Raw genomic sequence first — 23,254 nt, forward strand, 5'->3', positions numbered from 1 at the left:
TTGAAGTGCCGCCTCCAAGGAAACCTGTTGCTGACCACCGCCAGAGCGCGGCTGGGGGGATCCCGCATACCGCCGCGCCTGGAGCCAACTTTCCCGCTGGCACGGCGCACCCCGGTGCCGCTTTCGGCGGCGTGGATCGTTAATGAACCCGGCGGACGTGCGGGCCCGGTGCGGGGGCGGCCGGCCTGAGCCGGGGCCGGGGCCGAGCCGCCAGCGCCCCCCGGCCCTGGGCGGTCGGCGCGGGGCCGGGAGCCGGTACTCACTCGATGAAGTAGCTGGCGCCCTCCTCCGAGAACCCCTCCTCCCATCCGCGGGGCAGGTCTGCAAGGCACGGGGGACGGGGAAAGAAAGAGAGAGAGAGAGCGGGAAGGACGGGTGAGAACTTCGTCCGCGGAGCCTCCTGGCCAGGGCGGGGGGCAAGAAGGGGGCGCCGCGCCGCCGGCACCCACCTGAGCGGATCATGTGGCCGGAGTTGACGGGCTCGCCGGTGCGCGGATGCAGCCAAGTGGTGGTGCGGGTCAGGTCGCTGCGAGGGAGAAGCGGAAAACATGCACCTGTTAGTGAGGGCGGCGGCGGGCGGGAGCGGGGCCGCACCGCCCCCCGCGCCCCTCCCGCGGCGCCCCCTTACTCGATGAAGAAGACGCGCCCGTCCCTGCAGACACCGTAGGACCAGTGCTCAGGTAGAGTGTCCCGCCCCACCGCCGCCGCCATGTTCGCCGTGCGCGCAGCCGGCCGGGGCGGGGGTGCGGGCGGGAGGGCGGCCGGCGCTCGGCGCCCAGCGCCCGGCTCTGCTCGGCAGCGCCACCGCGGCGCGGCCGGGGGGCCGCACCTCCCGCCCCTCGGGAGGCCACGGGCGCGGCGGCGGCGGGAGCCCGCTGTGCTGCCGCCCGGCTTTGTCCGCCGCTGCTCCGCGCCCGCCCCCCGGCCCCGCGTGGGCTGTCGGCCCCGGCGCGGCGCAGCGGCCCCCGCGGCCGCCCCCGCGGTCAGTTGCCACTCGCGGGAGGGTGCCGCACATCCCCGCAGGCGCTCTCCGCCCGGGGGAGGCACCGGGATTGTCTCGTACGCCGCTCCGGGAGCCCTGGGAGCCGCGCCCGGAGCGGGGAACGTACAGGTGTGAGCGCACCTGGCTGCCGCCGTGCCCCGGGGCCGCGCTCGCCAGCGGCGCCAGGTGAGGAGGGACAGACAGGCCGCGGGGACTTTGAACCTCGGGCACAGGGTACGGGGGCACCAAGGTTAAAACATCGCAGAGAGGCAGCAGCCGGCTGACAAAGCAGAGTTGTCACCAGCATCGGGAGGGACCTGTGCCAGCCCCGTCTTCGTCCGTGACCTAGAAAGGCAGGAGTGTAACGTGAGGGAGCCCGGTGGGTGCATTTCAGTGAGGCTGGGCTGGACCCCAGTCAGACCAAGACCCTTACTGGTGCTGGTGCGGTGTGTGGGGATGCTCCAGCTGGAGTTAAGTGCTCCAGTCACTCAGAATGTGGTTTAGGGACCGAGTGGATGGGACAAGCAAGGAGTGGTCTGCCGTACAGCAGAGCCCGTAGGTTTCTTACTCAATTCCTAGCGCCAGCCAGCAGAGCGAGGGTGGGTGCCAGGTGGGGAGTCCTAGCCAGTGCCTTGGCTTGGCCGTAGTAGTAGTTGCAGTCGGAGAGGAGGACTGACAAAGCCAAGTGGGGACCGGTCCAGAGAGCAGAAATGCCTCTTTCAGTGAGGGCAGCAGTGGCGGAGCCAAGCGTGGCTCTGTGGGGTTCTTATTGTTCTGACTCGGGGGAAGAGAGAAGGATCGGAAAGGCAGGAAATGGGACATTTGCAAGCTTGGGCGTAGAAGGAGAGTGTTAAAGGGAAAGACAGGCTGCAAAGAGGGGCGGGAAAGGGTAGGTGAGTCTGACTGGGGACAGGTTAGTGAAGAAAAACAGAGGAGACCAACTGGGGACACGGCTGTGTGGGAGAGGGAGAACGCCAGCATGCAGTAGGAGAGTGTAAGAGGAGAGAGTGCTGCAGTACAGGGAAAACGATAACGTTTGCTTTTTCTTCTAAATAACCAATATAAATCATCAGAAGAAAGCAGGAGGCAAGAAAAGCAGCAAAAGTCAGGAGAGAGAGGGCTTTGCTTTATTTCACACCAGTTTCAGACAACGGTGCAGGTCTGGTGCGCCAGGGTATCTTTGTGTAGACTTCCCTTTTTGACCACTTTTGGAAAAGATAGTATACTGTATATATACGCTATATATACTATATATATATATATATGTACTGTACTAACATGGTGTCATCTAGCAACCAAGAATGGTCATTACTGTGGCACACAGAGCAGACAAACTGATATGCGCATCTTCCAGCAATCCACAGAATTTTAGTTTATCCACAGTTATAAAGCAGGACAGAGTATCTTGTAGCCCTTTATCCTAAGTCAGAATTTTGATTGAAACTTCTAATACTAAAACTTCTGTGCTACCTTTTTTTGTTTTTAAACCTTGTTGGGTTTCCATGGCAAAGTTTTGGAAGAGGGGGAGCTGCAGGAGTGGCATCTGTCAGAAGCTGCCAGAAGCTTCCCTTACATTTAACAGGGGCAATGCCATCCAAGCTCCAGGTTGGATTCAATGCTGGACAGTGTATTGGATAAGGGATTTTAAAAGGGAAAAATGTTAGCATGAAGGAGGAATTTGGGACAGAGAATGAGTGACAATATGTGAGAGGAACAGCTGTGCAAGGTCAGTGGAGGAGGTGCAGGAAGTGTTCTAGGCACTGGAGCTGAGATTCCCCTGCAGCTCATGGTGCAGCCCATGGTGAGGCAGCTGTGCCCCTGCAGCCCGTGGAGCACCACGGGGATGCAGAGATCCACCTGCAGCCTGTGGAGGACTCCACTCCAGAGCAAGTGGATGCCTGAGGAGAGACTGTGACCCCATGCTGGAGCAGGGACCTGCAAACCCAGGGAGAGAGGAGCCCATAGTGGAACAGGATTGCTGGCAGGAGTTGTGACCCTGGGGGTGACCCACGCTGGAGCAGGCTGTTCCTGAAAGAAGGACCACTCCCCGTGGAAGGGGCCCGCAGTGGAGTGGCACATGCACAGCTGCAGCCCATGGGAAGGGACGTAGAAGTTGGAGAAGTTGATGGAGAATTGTCTTCTGGGAGGAAGGGAGGGGAGGGACCCCACTCTGGAGCAGTATGAGGAGTCCTCCCCCGGAGGAGGAAGAGGAGTGGCAGAGGCAATGTGGTGAACTGACAAAAGCCCCCCTCCCCCATCCCTCTGTGCTACTGAGAGGGAGGAGGTAGAGAATCAGGAATAAAACTGGAAGAATGGGGGGGTAGGGAAAAGTGTTTTTAATATTTGATTTTATTTCTCAATATACTATTCTGATTTGACTGGTAATAAACTAAATTAATTTCCCCAAGTTGTGTCTTTTTTGCCTGTGACAGTAAGTGATGAGGGATCTCTCCCTGCCCTTACCTCGACCCTTTCATTATATTTTCCCTCCCCTGGCCATTTGAGGAGAGAGAATCAGAGAGTGGCTTTGGTGGGCAGCTGATGTCCAGCCAGCGTCAACCCACTACAGAAGCCCTAACAATTCTGAGTCACTCTGGTTAGCTGTGAGTTACCACAGAACTTGCAGTAAGGTCAGTTCTAGCGCAATTCCAAAGTCAATCAAACAAGTTATGTCGTGTCATTGCATGTTTAGGTCTGTGCAGAAGAGATTTAAGACCAAACTCATTGCATTTAGCTTGTAACTCCACCAGGCTTTGGCCATTCAACCACTGTGACAAAATAGGCTTATCCACCTCAAATTAATAGTAACTTCATTGAATAAACATTATTGTGGTTTGGATTTCAGGTCCTAAAAGCATCTGTACTGGGTCAAACTAAATGTCTGTTTAGCCTAATATTCTGTCTCATGTCCCAACAGGAGCAGGTGCCGAGAAAGAGCACAGGAGCAAGACGGTCACAGGCAACTCCCCAGCTTCTTTCCTCAACTGTAGTACCAACATCCAGTGCTTGCCTGCAGAGGCTGTGAGCTTCTTGCTCAAGGAAAGAAAACCTTTTGTTTCCTGAAAGCAAGCTGACTCCTAATGGATCTTTTCTGTGAACCAGACTAGAGCCCACAACTTCTATCATCCAGCAGTAGCAAAGTTCTCCTAATGCTCGTCTTACCTGAGCTGTGTATGAAGAATCACCTTCTTTGATTTGTTTTGAACCCAGATCCCATTTCATTGATTTTCTTCAGTTCTTGCAATGAAAGCGACTGAGGTCACTAGTGCAGCCTCCTGCAGTGTCAGCATTGATTTTAGAGCAGGTAGCCCAGGCCTTTGTCTAGGTAAGGATGTGAAAATACTCCAAGGACAGAAATTCAACAGCCTCTCTTAGCACCTAGTTCCCATGTTCCTGTGGTGAAAACACTTTCATTATATCAAGTTAGAAACTCCCTGTTTCAATTTGTCACCGCTGTCATATGACCAAATCTTGAGTTGATGCGTCATGGTACCTGAGCCATTAGCACATTATCACATACACCTGCAAATTACAGAGAAATGCATTATTGAAAAAGCGTATTTTCTTACAGTAACTTACAGAGCTCTATTCCAAAATTAGGATCAAGATGAAAACTTAGTCTAGAATGATAGAAGTTCACAAGCTGACTTGTTTTGGCCTCATCAGGAGGTAGGTTTGTGATTTAGAGCCCTGGAGGAGGAATGCCTCCAGGCATCATTCATTAATAAGATTACCAGATTCTTCTGGCTTTTCTGGGTTTTTGTGGTTTGGGTTTTTTGGGGGGGTTTTTTTGGTTTGGTTTTTTTTGGTTTTTTTTTTTTTCCTTCCCCCAGGCTCTGGTTCCAGTCCTCCCTGGCTGATATCAGACACTTCTCTATTACATATCATTCATTGCACTTTAGAGGCACTGTCTGGAAGAAGCTATTTGGGGTAAAATTAGGACTTTAAGGCCACAATATCAGGAACTCAGCTAAAGGAAGTGAAATATGCTCTTCAACAAGGGTCTAATAAAACCTAGGATATTTGAGGCTGCCTTTGTTGATAACAGGGTAATTCAAGAAGACATCATGAGGTCCCTGAATACTGCAAGTTTGAACCCCCATTTGACAGCTTTATAGAAATCTGTCACTAATGTTACTTGCTATGTCTGCATCCTCTGGGAACAATTTTTTGGATGACTTCATTAAACTGGGAGAGCAGTGATACATTTTAAAGTATGCCAAAATCTGTACTTGCACTTTCATTGAAACAGAGAATCACAGAATGGTTTGGGTTGGAAGGGACCTTAAAGATCACATCATTCCAATCCCCCAGCCCTGGGAGACAGGGACACCTTTCATTAGACCAGGCTGCACAGCCCCATCCAACCTGGCCTTGAACATTTCCAGGTGTGCAGCATCCACAACTTCTCTGGGCAACCACCAGTGACTCACCACCCTCACAGAATTTAACAATTTAATCCTAATATGTATTCTAAACCTGTCCTCTTTCAGTATAAAACTATTACCCTTTTCCTATCACTACATGTGCTTGCTGTTTCCAGAATAAACTCATTAAATATGAACATCCTTTCTACCTCATTCCTTTCTTTTCAGCCCTTGCCCTTACAGCCCAGCTTCACCCTGGGAGTGGCAACATCCAAATACTCTCATTTCCTCTTTTTTCCACTTCCATTGCACACACCCCCAACCCTTGCACTATTCAGGTCTGAATGTTTCCCTGCACTTTTTCAACCCTTCATATGCTGTAACTTTTCAATAAAACATGGAGTAGGAGTCTGCAAGTAATGCAGGACACACTATATGAGAATCACAAAAAAAAAAAAAAAGAAGAATACAGGTATCATGTCCTTTAGTCACAATTCAATCCAGTGTCTAGAAGGATGCAGAATCACAGCTGGATTTCAGCATGGTGTGTACTCTAATGATCTATTTCCTATTTTTCAGAGAATTCAATTCAATTGAATTTGATGATCTTAGAGGTCAAAAACTGCTGCTATTTCAGGAAGCTTAATGAGGTACAATGCATAGAAAAGCCTGCTAGTTATGACTTTTTCATCGTGACCTGTATATTTTATAAAGGATAAGCATGACTTATAAAAGGTGCGAGGCCAGACAGAGGCGCAGCATCTAAAGAGTAATGAATCTGAATTATTAAATCCTGGTTAAGAAAGCTTATAAGCCGTAATGCAAATCATGTATTATGCCCTTTAGCTGCAAAACATGTATTATGCCTTTTAGCATGATTTTCCAGCTCTGCTTGGAACAGCTAAGAATTAGAATCATGAAAGGTTTCATGGTGAGACGGATTAATTTGCAAGACAATTTCAGAGCAGTTCATTGTCCGATTATACTGAAATATAGATTGTATAACCGCATTGTTCTTCAGGATTGTGCAGTGTGATTCCCATCTAGCAGTGGTAAGTACTTGAAACACCAGAAATTAATACATTGATTCTTAGAGGTAGAAGAATGTTTTAATTAGATAATAGGGAAAATAGGGAAGAGATCTTGGAGACATTAGGCATATCCACATTCTTGGAAAATTTCCAATGCTGTTGCTTCAAAACTGCAACACTTTTTCAGATTATGGGAGAACTACGCTAAGGAATCACTATGGTATATTTGTTCAAATTGGGGAAAACAACTTTAGCTGTTGGATTTTCAGACAGTACGGGGAAAAGCCATGTCAGGAGAACAGTATGAACAGTACCAAAAGAACCCTTCAATTTGGAAAAAAAATGGGAAAAAAATGGAGAGGACAAATTAAAAATGCAAGTCCAAGACCAAACATTACCTTAGTGGGTAGGGAAAGCAAACAAGATAACAAAAAGATCACTATTGTATTATTTTGAAACCAAAACATACTTGATGAGATTTAATACATACCAGTCAATTTTATTCCTTGTTCATCCATGTCAGGATGAGTAGAAAACAGCTTGATTTATGCCAAGATAAATTAGAAGATGGATGATACATAGAAATTTTCCCAAATGTAATGAGCACTAAAGCAGCCTAAGTAGGAATATCATGGTATTTCCCTTATCACCATTTTCTAAAGGCTGGCTCAGACAAAATTTCTGAAATCCTAAATATACTTAGAATTCTAAATAGGGGGAAATTCTAAGTATACTAAGTATACTTACTTTGTCTCAGGCTTTCATCATGTCTTTCAGCTATGAAAAGATGATCTCACAAGATCCATTTTAGTCTATACTCCTAAGAAAAGAAATGCTGGTTCAAAATGTTAAGATTTTTAGAAATAGATGGACGTCAAAAATTTTCATCACCTGATAGGTACTAAAGAGTACCTTTACTGAGTGGCTGTCTAATTGATAGGAAGAATTCACAGCAACCTCTTGAATTTAAAGATCTCTGTTATTTACAAGGAGAGGAAGGACAATCCCTGATACAGTTAAGAAAGATAAGCAACTTGCACAATGGTACTACTGATGACATGACTAAATATAGAGCACATTCTCGTTCCTGATCTGCAGTGTTTTCAGTTGAACCACACAACCTACAGAAGTCAGGAGAGCTAGACAGAAGGAAGGGCGGCAAGAGTCACAAGATAAGTACAAAAATTTGGCACACCATCTGCAGCACATCACCCATTTCGGGCCTAAGCACTTCCCAGGACAGAATTAATACATGTATTAATACAATGCCAAATGAATCTTGAGCAGAACAGAAAATGTATTGTCACAATAGATTGTGTTTTACCTTTTTATAAGTGCTGACATTAAATGAAACATCTTCTACACTTTCTAAACAGGGCAGTTCATGCTATGGGGAAAGTGATGGCCAGTTTTAGACAAAGTAAGATTTTTGGAACCTATTTTCCTTGTAATAGACTGAAAAGTTTCCCTAAATTTCCATGGGACCTGTATCAGGCAAGAGAGTTCTAAGAGCACTGAAAGATAAATATAGCTGATAAAATAAGAAAGATTAAATAATGGTAAATCTATTGTTGAAGGAATTCCAAATACGGAAAAAGGAGTTATTCATTTTCCTGGCCACTGGAAAGAATATAAACAAGTTCAAATTGTATCCACAGTTCCTTTGAGGAAGATATGGAGCATGACATTGTACAAGAATAGTTTGGAGGGTCACTGTCTCCCTGTCCAGCAGGATCTGACTGGAGACTGCACGCAGGCATCAGCCCAGACAGTGACACTGCTGAGCAAGACAGATGGGAAAATGACATTGAGAAGGCAACACTGGTGCTGCATAACAAATCCAAACTTCTCCTTCCAAAACATGCTGAACTCTCCTACGAGTGAAAAAAAAGGGTAATTATCTTTAGGTAAAAGGCTTTCTTTTCCAAACCACCATCAGTTTTCAAAAGTATGTTCTCACTGAAAGTATCCTTTGTGAAAACCAGAAGATATTTTCAAAACAATTCTATCTTCTTTACAAATGTCCTTCATGTTTAAAGACATCCTACTGATTTACCTGCTAGATGCAAACATCTGAATATATCTAATTACCTCTCTCTCACCTGAATATCCATTTGCCCAAAAGAATTACATTCACAGAAACAAGTTAAGCATGTCCCCTGAAATGCACAAAAATGCACACAAAAGCAAAAATGAATGAATGCATCCCCTAATTACTGTCAATTTACAATTTCCTGTCACACAAGCTTTTGTGATTACTATATTTAACATAGTCCCATCTCCTCTTCATTTTCTCTCTTTTGCATTTCACAGAGTCTCAATAATTTACATACCCAGCACCTAGAATCCACACATTAGGATATATAATCAAGCTATATAACAAATAGTCATAATTTTGTCATGACAAGTCTTATTATTCTAAACAGAGGTGGCAATAGTTAAATGTCTGCACAGTGCTCAAGTTATTTGTAGAAGGGAGAAATACAAAGGAGCAATTATGTGCCAAAGTCACAGGATCATTTCCAGAAATTTAACTTACATTTTATAATGAACACTTGAGGGTATTTTTTTTTCCTTGGCAAAGGACGCTGAAAGCCTGGCAGCACTGAGAAACCTTAGTTCTTCAATACTGAGGTACCTGTGACTATCAATATTTAGTTTGTTTTAAAGTAAACACTTGAAGTCAATTCCATATTTATGAACACAAATAGACACCCTGTAATTACACGACACCTGAGTATGAAGAGATCCTTTTCTAAGAAACGGGACAAATGCAAAGATAAACATCACTGATCCTTAAGACTAAAATCTTCAAAATTTTAAATCAAACTGTTCAATTCTCTGTTTCCTGAGGAATTATGCATTTGATTTCTTTCCCCAGTATGAGGTACCTCACTTTATTCCCATCAAAGCTTTTTTCCAGTTTTGAGTCCACCATTCCATGTATTACCCTTCTTCCAGCCCTTTTGGCAACTGCCATTTTTTGCAACTACATATAGTTAGGGCAAACAGAGTGTCACCTATTCCCAATAATCATCACTAGGACACCTTTTCTAAAGAAATTTAAGACCTCTGAATTCACTTTCTAGGCTTCTCCCTAAGTTTGCTCTCCATTTGCTTTGGAAGACCCAAAACTTCACTCTGGAGCCCCCATAGTAGTAACAGAAACTAACTTATTCAACAGGATGTTTTCAAATTTGAATATGTCAAAGCTAAAACAGATTTTCACCTCATTTTTCTTAATACACCCATGAATAGCTTGCCTCTACTCTGTGGATCACTTAACATACCTTATGCATACTAATAGTAATCCACTCACAAGACTCCAGGCAAGATTTCATTTTAGCATCTTCTGCTCTACCTTTCCAGAGATGTTACTTTCTCAGCAGGCTTGTATCTTGCCAAGGTTTCAGTCCTCTTCCTAAATAAGCTTTTGCCAGGCAGAACAATTTCTTCCCACTGTGGTCTCCCAAATCCTTTTAGAAGGACCCCTTTGCAAAAGAATCTAAGATTTTGATTATCTGCTTGGCTCCAGAGGGAGGTAGCTGAAGGTTAATCGTTCTCCTTCATTTTTCTGGCAACATGAAGTGTGCATAACTCATCACAGCTTTACAATATCTGACTTCTCTCCAGTTTCTTCCTCCTTTATGTTACAATCCTAGCACATGTGCTTTCTTGACAATCCTCCACATCTATTTTTGTCTCCTCCTATGCTTGGGCTCAGGTCCTTCCATGGTTTCCATTTCACAGTCTCCTGCTACACCTGTACCCCTTACACTCTTGGCTTCAATGATTTGCAACAGCAATCAGTTTCAAAAGACAATGTGATAAACCATCTATACGTGAACATGACAAAACCAGTAGCTATAGAAACAGGAAAGCTTTAAACAAAACTGAAAAAAAAAATCTGAGGGATATCGCTCAACTGTTCCTCCATCCCCAAAAATTGCACGGTTTCATAAATGTCCTGCTGTGTTCCTTTGCCTGATTGTATCTCCACCTAGCCCAAAACACAGTGAGATAAAAATAAAACTTTATTTTGCTTGGCTTAAGGAGGAAAAATAAAGACATGATCACACACAACAAAACTAGGAAAAGGTCATCTCTTTCCCTGAAAAAAAAAAAGAAAAAAAAAGAAAAAATAATATCTTTGTAAGTTGCAAATCCAGGACAGGCAAAATTGTCACTATCCCAGCAGTAAGACCACATGTTAATACCTGTGACCCATCTCGCTGTCACAAGAACCTGGAAAGCAATTTCTGACAGTGCAGAACAGCACAGGTGACTTTAAAAACACAGGTACAAGAAAAAGAACCTTCTGCTTGTTCTTGAGCAGAACTCTTGAATCTAACTGGACTGAGTCAAGGTAATAAAGAAAACACATTTTTTCTAACTGTCATATATTTTTCATTCCCTAGAGCCTGTGTAGATGGACTTCCATAGAAAAGACCAAAATAGACTCAGGGCCTCACTTGACTACTCAAAAGGTCAGCAAAACCAAAACCACTATGTTCATTAATTGAACACACTTATACCTGTGTCACACCTTTTCATTCCTGCATGTTAGAATAGGCATGTCAAAATAGATAAACAATACAGACTTAATTCATACCAGAAAAACATCATTGTTTTATATAGATTGAAATAAATTAACCATCTTTGTTTTACTGCAGTATTACCTTCCAAAAAATTATTCTTTCTTATTTGACCCTTCTTTTCCTGAGGGAGTAGGACTATTCCATATATCTTTTAAATACATACAAATGTGTTGCTCCTTTCAATAAAAGCCATCTGAAATAGATTTCCTTTTAATCAGTGAGGTAAGTAGCCATGCAAATCAGGAGAGACAATTATGTATTTCAGCAAGGAATAGCCTGATATTTGTCAAACTGGAATATTATTATGCCTGATTTAATTTCATACATTGACATCTCTCCATTGTTATTGATTAATGGTTAAAACTCTCTAAGGTTGTTATACAACACTGTTATAAATAACTTATGTTATTTGGCTACATAATGGATATGATCTCTACAAATGATGAATTATATCCCCCTTCTTAATTACAGCATCCTCTGAAATCTAATTTAAATAGTAGCTAAGCAGATTAAATTCAAAAGCAAGAACAACAGCAAGGCAGTTTGCAAAATGATACATTTATAGGTTTTTCTCTCGGTGCTGTAAAGTTTTGCCACAGAACATTTTGTGAAGTATCGTCTTTCTCAATATCTTATTAGATCACTGTAATCTGGATTTACATATTGATTCATTCAGTTTCAATGTCAGTCAAGACATGAAAATTTAATAAAAAACAACTCTAATTGCTCCTCGGAGACTTAGCAATAATTACTCCCATATCATCTCAGTGAGGCAGGCGTCTTTAGTATGGCCTGTTTTTCAAGCATAACAATTGTTCATTTCTTTTGGGCACTGCATACTCCTCAAATCAGCATTTCACTCACTGAGATGTTGAAGGCTGCCTTAACAACATATCACATAGGGGCTACACTTGATAAAATTGAAACTGTATTCTGTCAACAATAATTATGTGGGTGTTTTGCTCATTTCCTGCTATAGCTGTCCCATGGCAACAGCGTGAAAACAGCGCTCGTTTTTTAAATACATAAATGACTGCTTTGATGACACATTTCTGGCCCAGGTTTGGCAAACGCAAGGTGAAAACAAAGACTTTTTTGAGAAACTATCACAACTACTTCTGTTATACGAAAATCTGTAGGGAATGTGCTAATTCCCAAGTGAAGGGCGCAGCTTTGCTGTAGTAGTGGCAGAAGTGGCCTGAGGCATTTTCAGAGACTGATAACAAGTCAGCATTTGCATTTCAGGCCGTTCTCTCCACCCTCGGTGAATTTCACAACAAATACCTCAACCGAAGGTCATTATTCCATTTAACCCTGCCTTTGGGGTTGTTGCTGCTAAGGCAAATCGGATAAATCACTGCTAAAATTCCACATTTTATCAGAATTATAACTCTCTGGAGTGCTGAAAACACATCTGGTGGTATTGATGATTTTGTCATATAAACTCTGGTACGTAATTGTTTTGGTAAATGGAAAATCAGCTTTACAATTTTCAGTTTTAAGTGTTTTGAGAATATTTAATTTTCCAAGAATATTTTATGGCTTGTGGACCAAGAAGAATAGGTATTGCGCAGACAGTTCATAAAACAGTTACAAGATGAATTAGGATATTGCAAGTTTTACCCTTGGCTCTGTGAACATCTAAGCTCTGATGTAATAAGACCTGATGGCAAGATCAAGTGCACCTACAACTCCAGAATTTCACTTGATATTTGAAATTCACTATGAAAAGTAGCAAAAATTATACCATTATGGTTATTTTTTTCCTATTATGAGCACCCCATCTAAACTTGTTTCATTGAAGTTGATACTAACGCCGTATAACTCCAGAAACATCTGGAGACTAACAAAGTGGACCAGATTCAGGCTGGATTTTTAGAAGGAACCATTTAATAACCCACCATATGTCCCTGGGAGCATCCTTTTTTTCATTTTAACATTCTAAAGGGATTTTGAGAACAAAATGTAGCACTAACAAAATGTAAAATCCATAGATACATGTACTTAAGATAAATCTGTGATACAATTCGAAGAATAGAACAGTTTTTGCTTTAGGGGAAAGAAACACAACTCAAATGGCAAGCTGTACACTGGAGTATGAACAAAGCCCAGTGTGCCTGGAATGTCCAGAGTGAATCTTACACTAGCCTCATATCAATTGTCTTTTGTATTGTCACATGGATGTAAAGGAAACCGGGAGTGTTTGCTATCAGCATCTGATTAACCACTGAATTCTAACCATAGTTTTGGAACAAAGAACAATTTTATTTGATGCCAACCACTGTCTGTGGCAGGGAACCAGTACAGTTTCCATTAGAGGAGGATGAATTCTAATTCTGATGAGATGTGGGGATGAAATGCTAACTCTTAAGCCAAATGAATATTCATATAGGAAAGTGAAAATAGGTGTCAAGGACTTGCTGCACTTAAGTCCTGGGTTACATGAAAACTGTACACCATTCAACAAAACAACAAGGTTTCTAATGATTACTTTCTCCATATAATTTATTCATCTATTCCAGAGCAGTGTTTCAGGGTTTAATGAGTATTTGTAAAGCTCTGACTCAAATGCACTCTCAAAATGCAAAACATTAAACCATTTACAATGAACAGAGTAGTGTAGATTACTGGTTCAGAAAACTGCAGCTCATCAACATGTGCATTTAAAGGGTGTATTACTTCACCAGGCCCCTGTTCACAGTCCTGTGCAGTTGAAAGGCTAAGTGTGCTTCCTTCTAACTGAATCCACTCTGATGTCCAGGGACAAAGGAAAAGTTCAGGAACTTTCCCTCTTTTCTTGTTTCACCCCATGTGATCCACATTTTCCCCATACAAGGCAATCTCATATCACATCTCAAAGAACTAATTGGAGAATAAATAAGATTAAGTAGCAATAGAATGGTCTGGGTTGAAAGGGACTTTAAAGATCATCTGAGTCCAGCCCTCCCACCATGGGCAGGGACACCTCCCACTGGACCAGACAGCTGAAAGTCCCATCCAGTGTGACCTTGAACACTTCCAGGGATGGGACATCCACAGCTTCCCTGGACAACCTGTTCTTGTGCCTCATCACCCTCACTGGCAAGAGCTGAAGTCACCTCTAGTTCCTTGCATGGCCATGTTTCTTGCTGGAAGATCAGCTTTCTGAATCAGAGACTTCTCAAAGTCTCTGATACAACAGACTTCTATGAACACAAGTGGAAAACAAGATGACCTCATGCTTCCATGTGCTATCTGCTTGTTGATGTGATTCTCTGGCCCATTGTTGCAGTGCTATTGCACTTGTTACAGAGGCTGTATGCTCTTTAAACTATAAAAAAAAAAAAAAAAGAAATTTTCAAATGTTAATTTTCTTAAACTATATTTTTTCTTCTTTGTATACTGTAATAGTTGCTTTATCACTATTAATAAAATCTCACGTAATGCTAATGATGGTAAAGAGTACTTCCAGTGATTCTAAAGGAAATCCAGGACTTCATAAGACATTTAGTAGGAAAAGAGAAAGATCAGGCAAAATAAACATTCTGGGATTAAGTAATTCTTCTTTCCACATTAACCAGCTGTTGCCCAGACACTTTAATTCTTCACCATGCTGTGCACAATAAATGAGAAGTCAGTAAAGGCAAAATCTTGGCTTTTGATATCTCATACCTTTCTGGCCATTAGTTCATCTCTCCTACACCTGTCAATGGTGGCTATTTCTACTTTCTTATTTTCCTCATGCATGGTCTTTACTGCATTTTGGGTCACAGGAGAGGGTATAGTTTATATTTATATACATCAATGCCAATGTACAAACAAAAAATAAAGCTGTGAGTGGTTCATGGCAGCCTCCTGGACAGAAAAGAACACACATTATTATTAGGTTCTTTTTATTAAATTAGCCAGCTTGGAAGTTTAATGTCAGTTTTTCTCTTTAGCCAGGCATAGTAACTAGTTTGGCTGAAATATAATCTAATCAGGGGTCAGTGTGGGGACTGAAGGAAAAAATTTAAAAGAAAAAAAAAATTTAAAAGAAAAAAAAAATTTGCCCAGAAGAAACATGACTGAAATCCCAGATTATACTAATTTCCTTAGCAGTACTGTATATGCAGATAATATTTTTAGAAACCAACATCTCTCAGAAATAGGCATTACGTTAATTAAAATATGTTGTAGCCTAAGATTACATTTTATTAATTCCTGTTTGCAAGAAGGTCATGTCTAATGATTTCCTCTTGGAGTTCTGGTTTTAGCAATCAGATTGTTAAAGATTTTGATTCTTGTTCTACTTGTGAAATTACTCAGATTCTTGCAAACACAAATGCCAATTCCCTGATCTTTCAGTGTTCTTTTGAAGTTTTTGCCCCAGTGGGATTTTCTTTTTCTTGAGGTAAAACAGCTGCATGTACAACATCAGGAACTGTAATTAATTTTGCATCAGTCCAGAATAAAAGCCATGTGTTCAGATAACCAGGATAAATTACTGTAACAGACAAATACTGTTCTCAATTGCATTATGACTGCATTCAATGCACAGTTGCAATTGTGTTTTACAGCTGGCACAAATATACAATTCCTTGTGAATAATTAATATTGAGCTAAACTGTAACTGCATATTTAAGTATTCATGACATTTTACAGAAAATCACATATGCAAAATTCTCCCAATGAATGAGATATAAATTTAAGAATAACCACCTCTTTCACTGTAATGTCTTGGGGAACAGGAACATCTTGACCACTGTCAAAAGAGTGTATTGAAATGACATCTTTTAAAGCATTTTGTAAGCATGCAGAAGCTCTAGAGAGAACATCAGAGTGGTTAGATGGACAGGCAGAGGCACAAGGAAATGCGGCCAATTTATCTGTTTCAATAAAAGGCAGTGGTTTGTCCTAAATCTTTTCAGAGTCCTTCAGTGTCTAATACCACTAGTAGTACTAGCACATAACACATAGCACATTCCACCCTTCTAAGTAATATTAATATAAGTTTCAAATCCTTCTAAATAATATTAATTAATCACATTGCTGACCTGAGTTCATAGAGGGATCAAACTGAAGGCAGTTAACCAAATAAACACAAGTGGTCAGTGCTGTGGAAAATGGGGTAGGAATTTTGGAACTTATTTTGCACTCCCTAAAGATTACTCAGTTCAATTCCTCTGAACTTTGGGCGGTGTGAGCACCTATGCTGATTGAAAGCATCTTGTGGAGCCCACACATGCTGTGGTTCTGTGTCCAGGGTTCATTCTTGTGGGTGCTTTTAAAGATGCAGCCTCCTCATGTTCAGACACAAGCTTAGCTGTCCTTGGTGAGTAATGAAATACATTGGCACAAGAAGTGCAAATATCTGTAATCATGTCTCACCTAGGTGCCTGATGACCTGAGAGCAAAGAGTAGGTATATCATGAAAACTGAGGAAAGGGCTTTCAGACAAGTAAGGAGGAGCAGGAGAAATGCAGCTCCTCCCCAACACCATAAGGATCAGGACAGATCTCCAGCATTCTTTGAATTTTGCTAGTTTTACATGTCCTGAATTTGTCCTACAATTTAAAAATTCTCTTGTTTTGACATTTGCCTAAGCAAGAACATTGTTCCTAGCACCTGGTTTTGAGCTCTTGCAGGAAAATTTCTCAATGAAAGTAGCTGTCATCTAAAGAGGCAACAGATCAATGTCAGAAAACTTGTTGATCAACTTCCTGCATTCTTGTTCACTTGAAAATGAGAAATGAAGAAATGAGTTCTGAAAGGCTTCTTCAAGGAACAAGGAAAATTGTTGCATACCAACAGTTGCAAACAACGTTTTCTAGAAAATCTTAAGCTTAAGCATCTACTAAGGCCTTATTCACATAAAGAAATCTCAGTGTAACTAAATTCACTTAGCAACTTGCTTGGTGAAGGGCTATACTCCTCCTGTGAGAGCATGTCAGTTTATTGAGACAGAAAACCCAGATGTGTTGTTTTTTACCAAGAGCAAGGGCACACAACTGAGGAGACTCTACAGCCATGGCAGCCATGCAATCTGTAGCTGAGGCAAGCTGAGGGCACAGCTCCAGCTTGTTACCAGTCCCACATGGTCAAAGTGCCCTTGCCAGTAGCACAGCAACAGTGAAAAGATTTGAAGAGCTAAACAGCATCTCCTCTTTACCTGAAAGAAAAGAAAAAAAGGTTGCTGTTTTTTTCCCAAGCCTCTAGTTTGGCTTTTCTCAGTCCTTGCAGGTGACCTGAAGCACTCGAACATTTCTCTCTTCCCTGCACCTGCTATTCCCTTCCTTCCTCCTCTAACCTGACCTGAAGTAAATCTTGCCTTCAGACATGATCCATACTTTGAAGCATCTTCCAAAAACAATGCAGTTGCAAAATGTGCAATCTTTATCTGCAGTCTATTCTACAAAGCTTTGATAACATAGTTTGCCAGATAAGAATGCGAAAAGAAATCCATATTTTATAGCGACCACAGTGGTAAAATGACTGAATTTTGTTGGCTTATTTGGTGAATTTCAGCTAAGTGGGGAAATAAGCCTGGTAGAAAAACTTCCCTGTGTGACATGCTGCATCTTCCATATAACCCTCTGCTATCCTGGCTGCACCAGCATAATAAACTAATAATACTTACAAGTGTGAGATGTGCAGGTTTCATAACAGCATTCCAGTGGGAGTAATTGTTACCAGTTTTAAGACAGAACTTGTCAGGTTTGGGAAAGAGACTGAACGCAGTTGCACCTGTGATAGCAGAAGGCTGGCTGCAATGATCCAACAGACCCTACATTTCAAAGTAAAAAGAAAAAACAAAACAAAAACCAGAACACCAAAGTCCTGGAAAAAAAGAGCCAAGTCTCAGAAAGAACAACAGCAGAACAAAGATAGTTACACATTAGCCAGCACACATGCTCCTGTGTGGCTTCCGTGGCTGGAGCTGCCAGAGAGAAAAGCATGAGCCAGCAGGGCCATAGCAGTCACTGCCATGTAACAGATCCTTTGCCACACAGAATAAAAAGATATTACAAAACTAGAAAGGAAAAAGGAAAAAAAATATTTTAATAAGCAGGCCTTCTCCATCCCCACTCTGTTTCCCAGACACACAGCAATCTTGAAAAAACAGGGAGAAGGGAGAAAATATTTTCAGGGGTGGCAAATGCATCCAAAATTCCTAGCAGCAGGCAGACTGAGCAGGCTTGTGGTGCTGCAGTGACAGCTTAATTGCATTCAAGGTGCTACCGACAATGTGCCATGAAAACCTATGCTGGGAGATCATTCCTATTTGGAAGAGTATAAAATGTCAGGAGAGACAAAAAGCAAGAGAAGAGATGGAAAGTAACTTGTCCAGAGGGTGAGTCCATACTCAGAGTAAAGCTGCCTCCTGAATGTGCGTAAGGCCAATGCCCTGAAAACTTTCTGTCTGGCTTTACTGCCTTCCACCTCTAACCCTTCAAACAAAAATTATCCAGTGGCAGCCCACTTCAACCAGGTTTTGGTGGGTCTCGGGATCTAGGGGTAGATGAAGAACAATGCAGAGCCTCTGAGCCAAGGAGCAATACACTCACTGCTCATTCTGCCCAGGGTGTAACATCAACTCAGACTTTTCTAGGAAGGGGGGGCTCACAGACCCCCAGCAAGGAGCTGAACAGCAAAGTATTTCACAGGCCTGCAGGTGGAAATAGAGAATAATGAATTCCTTCTAAGAATTAACTGTCTTCCACATCCTAAAAACCTGCTTGCAGATTTAGGGAATTCTGAAAAGTGGGGAGGAGTTTCTTGTTTTGAAACAAGCAGTATCTCTGCTGTTTCTTCTGGAAAGGGAACCTGCCTCCTTGACAGCCTTCTGCAACTTGCCTTATCATTTCTACTGAGTGAGATTTCAAATCTCAGGCTGAAAAGAATTGTATGCAACTTTTATACCTAAATTAAGGCCACCTCCAACTGGTAGTATCTCTCAAGTGGGATAACACTACTTCTGTGTGGAAGAGAGAAACTTAGAAATTTGCCACACACAAGAGAGAAATTTGCCACACTGTGAATTATTTGTGAAGTTTGTTTGTGCTTTACTGAAATTGCTTTGCAAAACAGTCTGATTTACATTTGGTGGCATTTTTCATCTAAGAATATTATTGGCATAAGTGTTTAGTATACCCCTGCCAAAAAAAAAAAGAAACCCACAAAAAAAAAAAAAAAAAACACAAACCACAACAGAAAATTAACATGCAAGGCAAAGAGCAAAAGAAAAATTCAAATTCCCTTAGGATTTTCTTAGGAATCAAAAGCCAGTTGGAGTAAACATTTGCCAGCTCAACAGTTTGAACTGTCCTATACACATCTCTCTAATAGCCTCTGCAATAATTGACAGAGTACAATACCTAGAAAAGATGCCAGCACCTCACAAATATGAGGCTGCTGATAGGATTAAGCATAATTCTGTCTCACCAATGAATAAAGAAAATAGGAAATGGAACTGTGTAGCGTGGGATAGCACTGAGTCTAAGATACACTTATGACAAGCTTTTGGTGGTTTTTGTGCACAACAAAACTTCACTGAGAAGGTCATGCATGAATTATGAAAAAAAAAAAAAGCATTATTACTGAAGAATGCCAGGCAAAGCAAGAAATAATCTTTAATTAATTTGTGAAGAACTTTCATTTGGCATACACAGTCTGCCAAATAAAGACAGAACAGTAGCTTTCTTATTAAGCTGATAAAATTGACCAAAAGTGAAGAAATCTCATAGTCAAAAGGCATTAGAACAATGGATTTTTACTAGGAGATGTAATAGAAATCCACAGGGAATCTTGGCAATGCTCACTGGCTTTTTTCTCCTGCAATCAAAGGTATTTCTGACAGAAAAAAGAGCAAATCTTTACATTTTATGCTTTTCTAGATTTTGACTCAATATTTGATCTCAGGCAGAGTAAAATGCAAGTAAATTCAAACTTATTCATTAATTCTAACAAGTCAAAGTACTGCACTTTGTCTTTTCTTATCGCTATTATTGTCTTTGTAATTTCATTTCCAATTGCCATCTCCATCTCCCACCAGCTTGCACAGGTATTAAGTGATATTTTTGTCATTTGTAAAATGCTGTGAAACTCGTGATAATAGGCACTTTATAAATGTAAGGTGTTATTTTAGTGAAACTGGGACAAACTGCTAGTTTCAAACATAATTGGCTACAATGGAAAAACTGGAGCATCCACAGAAAACTGGGCCATGGTGCGTGTGAGGTGCTAATATCTATCCTAATGTGGCACCTTTGTCTCAGCTCATAGGAACTAGTCACTAGAACCCTATTCACTGAGGTGTGTGAGCAAAAGAATGTTAAAAGAATTTTATCTTTATTTGAAAGTGCTTCCTGGGAACAGGAAGCAATTCAGCAAATCAGTGTGTTTGTTTTTCACATCCACAAGCCAAAATTTAAATCTCGCTTAAGCCTAAAGGGAAACAAGTTTAGTGATTTCAGCGTAATCCCTTCAGAAATGTATTCTCTTCACAAGAACACTGCTCAGCACAGTAGCAGCTCTGTGCAGGAGAAGTCTCAAACTGAAACATTAGAACTGCTAACATTTAGGTTAAGAGGGAGAGTCGTTATTAACAGCCTTTATAACAATATCCTATATGATTTCATAAATAATCTTAGCATATTGACATCCTGGAAAGGAAATATGGAAAGCTTGCCTAGGAGCTGCCTGCATTAATCTTCATTCTATCCTGTACTGGCATCTTTCCCAGTTTCCTATGCCCGAAGTTCACAATGTCTGTTTTTAAAGGAACACACTGACCCTTATAGAGAAGAGCCCAGAAAGCTTGATTTGCTACTAGCTTTAATTTTTATATCCTCTTTTCCTAAAACAAGTCATTTCTGAAGTGCAGCTTCTAGTGAGCCAACAGAAGACAGCCTTTATGTGAAAAAAAATTGGTGTGCAAATCAGATGACTAAGGAACGTGGATTGATCGCACCACCAGGCCTTATGGAGAGAGAATAAAGTAGCAGGATTCCATGGAGCTAAAGCTCATGGTCCAGTCTCACTAACGTGGACCAACACTGGCCAACAGCTCCTTACCATGGGCTCTGAGCAACTGTTCCATGCAGGAGCTGGGCCCAGTGAAAATCTCAAGAATGTTTTCAGCCTGCCAACTCCTTGCCAAGGCCAGCAGTGATTTTGCCTTTGTGAAGCAAATTTTGGATTCCATGCACCCATTCTGAGTAAGGAAGGGAGAGGTGAGGTCAGAGCCAAGCAGCTGATTGATAGCTGCAGTGTAGACACACTCATAAAGAAGTTCCTGGAAAAATAAAGTACTGCATGCTGTGAGACAAAGAGGTTCAAGGATTTCTATGCAACAGAACCACTTCACTCTTCCAGGAAAATGTCACAGCAAAACACTTCTAGTGGATGCACATCAACTGGCCAGACAGGGCTCATGTAGTCCTCAGAGAAACACCCTCCCTTTTGGGGAAACAGGCCAACAAGATAACAGCCTAAGGTGCCACAGTACCTGTTTCACATGTGGATCTCTACCGTGACTTTAGGAGCCTGGAGTTCACCCCTCTTCTAAACAGAACATGAACACACCATCAAATCTCATTATATACCTCTGATTTGTCTGCTTGTCTTAGAAGTCAAGGGTCCTGGCACCTGGGTTTGGGAGGAGACTGGCCTGGCATTGCTGTCCTCATGCTGCAAAGTCCCCAGCTCTCCCTCTGCTGAAGTGGAAGCTCATGCACTGCGGAGTTTCCTACCAGCACATGCACTCCTTGGGTCCCCTTGAAACCCCTGGCAAAAAGAACAAGGCTTCCTTAGGGGTCCTAGGGAGAAGAGGCGCTTGTCATGTTCTCAGACTGAAGAGACTGTGTTACCAGCACAAGGGGAGATGTAACACAAAGCCTGGTTTTGGAGTGTGTATATAAATCTACAGGGACACCTGACACAGTCAACCATTTCTATCACTATGCCTACCTCTGACTACCCCAAAATGTCTTTCCAAGATCTTACTTTTTCCCTCATGGTGATGGTGATAATTCACTCTGGGTTACAATGAATACATAGTTTCCTTACTAATCAGCTCCAAAGTTAGCAAAGGATACTGCCTGCTGTTCTTGCTTATCCAAGGTAATTTATTGAAATTAAGTTTACCTGCTGACCTCTATGAAATGCATTCAGGGTATTCCTCAACAATCCATTATATTAATCTCTGGGAAAATCACCAGCAGGAGCTAAGACTAATACCTTCTAAAACCTTTCTGAGCAAAGCTTCCCTTTAGCAAGGTTGTTACCCTATAGCTCCTGTCATATACAGCACATACTGTACTAGTGGAGATGCAACACTAGCAGAGATTCTAGGTCAAGTTTCACACACTTCCAGCACAGCTACTGTGGATTTAGGCTGGGAAATTTGAAGGAAGAGTTTGTCCCTCACTGATACCGTGAGGATGTGAGGACAGTGTGAGATGACCACCTAAATGAAATACAATGCATTTTTTATGCACTGGAAATCAAGAATACCTTTGTTTCTAACAGTCTGAAGTTTTCCCTCTGATGCATGCTCATAATTCCCACTGATATCTATAATACAATCCATGCCCCAATTCCCATTATCCTGGCACACTGCTCTCATGACAAATGACAGAGAGGATGAAGACAACAATAAAAGGGACATTATCAAGGCAGGTAAAACTTCCCACAAGAGTAAGTCTTAAAATATGTGTGTTAGATGAATGGACACAGCAGCCACTTGCCTGAGGTTGCCTTTATTACTCAACTAAAAAGATATCTAGGAAAAAGATATTTCCACTGCTTTGGCAAGAGGCACAGCCTGCATTTGCTCCCTAAACACACTTATTCATACTTTTCTCTCATTTTTATACAAACACCAGGGGCTGGTCTAGCCAAAGTTTTCCCCCCGCCGTGGATGACACAATTTGCAGTTTGGCTTTATCAGCTGTGCATGGGAAAGTGAAGACACCACACCCAGGCTGCTCCTTACACCTCTCCTGCTCCTTCTCCCCTCTCACCTAGACCTGCTGCACAAAGGACAAGCAGCTAGAGCAGGTTCAGCATGGAGAACTCCCTGTTGAAGGCATTTTCCAGCAAAGCCGAATGCCTTGCTTCAAGCCTCTGGTGTTATAAAATAAAGGAGTCACAGCCCAGCACACATCCCTGCATTTTGGGCATTGTTTTGAGATGGGATATATAACACAGTGTTACCACCCTGCATCTTCAAACCTGGGTCAGTCCCTAAAACTAACAGTAGCAGCTTAGAAATGTTTTGATTTTAAAAATCAAACTTGTTTTCTGATCCTTGGT

General features: G+C 42.0%; 1 protein-coding gene and 1 long non-coding RNA gene across 6 annotated transcripts in view; one reads left to right on the forward strand and one right to left on the reverse strand.

Annotated features, from left to right (window-relative positions):
* Positions 1–720, reverse strand: part of PLEKHA7 (pleckstrin homology domain containing A7) — a 145,604-nt gene extending 144,884 nt beyond the window's left edge. For all 5 annotated transcript variants that reach the window (XM_033515371.1, XM_019006967.2, XM_033515370.1 and 2 more), the window contains exons 1-3: positions 629–720; positions 450–526; positions 264–321 (exon numbers count right to left, since the gene is read on the reverse strand). In XM_033515371.1, coding sequence (XP_033371262.1) covers positions 264–321; positions 450–526; positions 629–711 — 218 coding nt within the window. In that variant the 5' untranslated portion in view covers positions 712–720. The remainder of the gene's footprint in view (positions 1–263; positions 322–449; positions 527–628) is intronic.
* Positions 313–5,546, forward strand: LOC107205740. The gene is made up of 2 exons (XR_001522109.3): positions 313–680; positions 3,900–5,546. It is a non-coding gene; the product is annotated as an uncharacterized LOC107205740 (long non-coding RNA).
* Positions 5,547–23,254: the final 17,708 nt, after the last annotated feature.

This window comes from Parus major, chromosome 5, assembly GCF_001522545.3.
Source record: "Parus major isolate Abel chromosome 5, Parus_major1.1, whole genome shotgun sequence".
Taxonomy (NCBI): domain Eukaryota; kingdom Metazoa; phylum Chordata; class Aves; order Passeriformes; family Paridae; genus Parus; species Parus major.